This window comes from Ascaphus truei, chromosome 21 (genome assembly GCF_040206685.1).
Source record: "Ascaphus truei isolate aAscTru1 chromosome 21, aAscTru1.hap1, whole genome shotgun sequence".
Lineage (NCBI taxonomy): Eukaryota > Metazoa > Chordata > Amphibia > Anura > Ascaphidae > Ascaphus > Ascaphus truei.
The window spans coordinates 33,022,710-33,026,580 of NC_134503.1; the positions used below are offsets into that span (position 1 = coordinate 33,022,710).

The 3,871-nt window shown below is 41.0% G+C and overlaps 1 protein-coding gene across 8 annotated transcripts in view; it reads right to left on the reverse strand.

The window, feature by feature from the left end:
- Nucleotides 1-2,526: 2,526 nt before the first annotated feature.
- The window catches only part of LOC142472374 (uncharacterized), a 70,228-nt gene continuing 68,883 nt past the window's right edge, over nt 2,527-3,871 (reverse strand). For all 8 annotated transcript variants that reach the window (XM_075579483.1, XM_075579482.1, XM_075579481.1 and 5 more), the window contains 2 exons: nt 3,609-3,743; nt 2,527-2,917 (listed from right to left, as the gene is read on the reverse strand). In XM_075579483.1, coding sequence (XP_075435598.1) covers nt 2,670-2,917; nt 3,609-3,743 — 383 coding nt within the window. In that variant the 3' untranslated portion in view covers nt 2,527-2,669. The remainder of the gene's footprint in view (nt 2,918-3,608; nt 3,744-3,871) is intronic.

Sequence of the window (3,871 nt, forward strand, 5' to 3'; positions counted from 1 at the left end):
AGGGGCTCACACATGGCCATGTGAGTAATTATTTTACTTTATATCATGTCCCCTAACCGTCTGATCGAGTGCCATCTCAACCATAGGGCTGCTATACATTACTGTTTCGCCAATTTTGTATGATACATGGTATTCGGAATATAAGTTCCAATACATTTTTGTATATACTTTATATACATGTGCGCTCACCATTTCTCCATTTCCACTGCCACTTGAGGATCAAGGGATGATCATCCTCGGTTTGAGTTGCAGATTCCACACAACAGGGCCAGTATAAATATTATCGCCTGGTATCTTTTAATAGTGTGCATTGTTTTTATTAGTGTGTATTGATCTATTAGTTGTATCTACAGTATATGCTAGGACACTACATCTGTCCACAGGATTATTTGAGGAAGCGCCAGTTATCTCTCTTTCTATCTTTCCATTATGTTTGAGAGGAAGCGGAGGGGGTCCCTGTCCCACATGAAGCTGGACTGCCCAAAAATCCAGCCCCAATGGGAAATATATTTAATCTTATTCTGGATACTACTGGGGTCAAAACACCAAGAGACCCATGGTTTTTATTGCTAAGTAAACCATTAGAAGGGGTGAACGAAAATTATTTAAAATTAATAGGATATATTCTTAGTGCAGCCAGATGCCTGGTTGCTAGATGTTGGAGGCAGACCAACCCGCCCACATACAGAAAAGTTAGGGAACAAATATCCAATGTTATGGTGATGGAAAATTCAACAAGCTATCTCGAAGACTCCATGATTAGATTCCGGAAAGTCTGGGTTCCCTTTTATCATAGGGCTACACTGTATATGTACTTTATCAAATAAAGATAAGAGCTGAGTGACGAGGTTGATCTTTGGGTTTCCTATTTAAATAAAATGTTAGTAGCGATACGAACAAGAGAAATTATTATATCGATATGTTGTATTGAAGCAGTTATTTTTTGCAAAATGTAGTGACACCCTCCTCCTTCTCCCCCCCTCTAGTTTATATTTTTGTGTGCCTTTTGTTTTTTGTTTTGTGTTATTATGCTGTTTCCTTCCATTGTAATTCTGTAACTCAGTCAGTGGCTCAAGGGGTCTGGACTTACACTTACAGGTGCGCCGACGAGTATTCTAAAACTTGCCTTGGAAAATCTGGGGCTATCATCAACAAGATCCAGGTACATGCTGGGTACATGCTGCAACATTTCAGTGACATTTCTGCAGAGACTAATGGCCCATCGGATTAACACAGCAGGGGACCCTGGCGGTCCGATTCAGTTTGAATGGGACTGCCAAAGACCCCCGCTGTTAATCCGATGGGCCATTAGTCTGTCTGCAGAAATGTCACTGAAATGTTGCAGCATGAACCCAGCATGTACTGGGGTCTTGTTGGTGATTGCCCTAAATTTGTTTTAGAATACTCATTGGCTGTGACGGGGAGGGAAGGGTTAATGCCTGATTTGCCATGCATTACTGTTGTTGCCCTGTCCCCGCCATTTTTATTCCCCATGTGCAGGCCATTCCCTGTCTGGGAGGGTAAAAGACAAGATGCATTGCTTGCCATACCCTCTAACCAACACATGATAGCAGATCTTACATGTAAGGCAGGAGGTATTTTTTTGTAAGTCCAAGCAGGAATTACTTGGACATCCAGCTGTGATATGGGTGAATGAGCTTTGGTATTTTTATGATGGAGCCTCAAAGAGATCGAGCTGATTAGCATCTTCCTGTCTAAAAGAGTGTCAGTTATGAAAAGACCCAGCAGACCCATAATGTATACAAAACTGACATACTGATGCACAGCAGATGTCAGGCTAGTGACCCCACCGGGTCAAAAATCAGACTTAGTGGTGCCAAGAAATGGGTGTAGCCCAGGTATGCTAAGTGGCATGGGTGTCAACCTGACCCATGCGCCCTGCCCACTGGGCAGTCCTTTTGACCGGTCTTATGAACTGTGGGTCACTTGGCTATTCGTGTTTTTTTTTGTTCCCACGAGGGGATTGGATCCACATGTTAAAGATAGCTATAGGTAGTCTATAACTGGGGCTTCCCAATTATTCCCAGTGTGATTCCTGAATTTTAATCCATGATGTAAAGATGCAAGACTTTGTTCCAGTACAGCAGCAACCAGTCCAGGAGTGAAGGGGTTAATAACCTCATAACCACAGGACTTTTAAAACCAAGGCTGCATTTCTTGCACTTGCAAATAGAGGACAATTTATTTTGTTTCAAAGGACAATTTCTTTCATTCGCTGATTCCCGTGAGTGTTGTTTTAAGTGTATTCTGCAGATGTTGTGTGTTTGTCTATTAAGGAAATAAATCACAATTTATTTTGCAACTTGTTCTGTTCAATCAAGTACCCAGAAATATAAATGTGTTGATAAAAGTTGATGTCAACGTGACATCGGCATTACAGTATGTGGGTTTTTCAGACATCCCCAACGTATCAGCTTTATAACATACCCTCATATGGGAGCATTAATGACCATCTGCTACTGTGGTACTCACATTTATTTACCTGGATATACCAACAAATGACTCTTTATTACTAAACAAATTTATTTTTTAAAACATCCGAACAGTTACTGTTTGTTATCATGGATGTATTTGCTTACTCTAGAACCCTGATCTATGAGGCTGTCTCCTTTTTTCCTACCCTGTCTATGTTGTGAGTCTACACTCCATTAAACCGGCCTAAACTTCATTTCTGTTACTTTGTACGAGTAATAGGATCCTTTGCCAGTTTCCCAATTAATTCCGTCCGCGTAGCTGCTGTGTTGTCCTCTCAGATACAGTCCGTTCAGGTTGGAGAAATGGCAGTATCTGTACCACCAGGCACCTTTAAATTCTTCTGCACAGTTAGTGCTGTGTTGATCATTGTCCTTGTCCTTAGTCGAGAAATATTGCCCATTATGGTAACTGAGAGAGTCTCCTGCACAAAACAGAATGATTGTGTCAAATGCCATGAGCAAAGCTTTGCTAGATTAATGTTCAGATTGATTATTATTCTTTCTTTTACATTGTTCGGATTCGATATTCTCCAAGGGGCAGGATTACAGCTATCTTACCATCGGGAGCTTTTCTGTCCAGCAGATCCTGATTATGACATTTAGACATTCCCGGGATCTTAAAATGGCCACTAACTGGAAGCTGCCTACGCCGATCAGGACCTGAGACCAATGAGACCACTGTTTCTGATTCACTAACAGGCAGCAAGTGTGATCGTACTTCGGATATGAAGGTCATTCCTGTTTATTTATGCACTTAATTTTGGGGGATTCATTTTGAAAAGACTGCATTCCCCACTATTTTTAGAGCATACTGTAAATATAGAATGTTTTTAAAAATATGGTCCAAAGAGCTTTGATTTGCTTACCGTTAACAGTTATACACTGTCTGTTAATGCCTCTGTCACATTCTGCACTATTTCCTTTCCCCTGGGGAAAGAAACTTGCAATGCTGACTACTTACTTTGTTCATTATTAGGGACATGGCTTCTTGACAGGGCAATGTGTGTGTGGTTTTCATTAATACTGGTGACCGTCCCACTGTGTGTGTAAGTGTGGAATGTGTAATATTCCTTCTATGATAAAACTGATATAGATTGTGAGATGAAGCGTTACCTGCGCTGCCACCAGTGAATGTCCCGAGCATCAGCTTGTAGTTCTCCAGCTCTCCAGAAATTCCAAAGCCATCATAGGCAGCAAAGATATTATTGTTTTCAAAATCCGTGAGATCAATGCGGAGCTGAAAGGTTCCTGAAGGGTTCAACATAGGTGACAAATTTAGATCTGTCTGCTGAAGCAGCTAACAGAAACCTATGTCAGCAAACCTCTTTCTTACACAAATAACATACATGTAGTGTTATAGTGAGAAAGATCAGAGA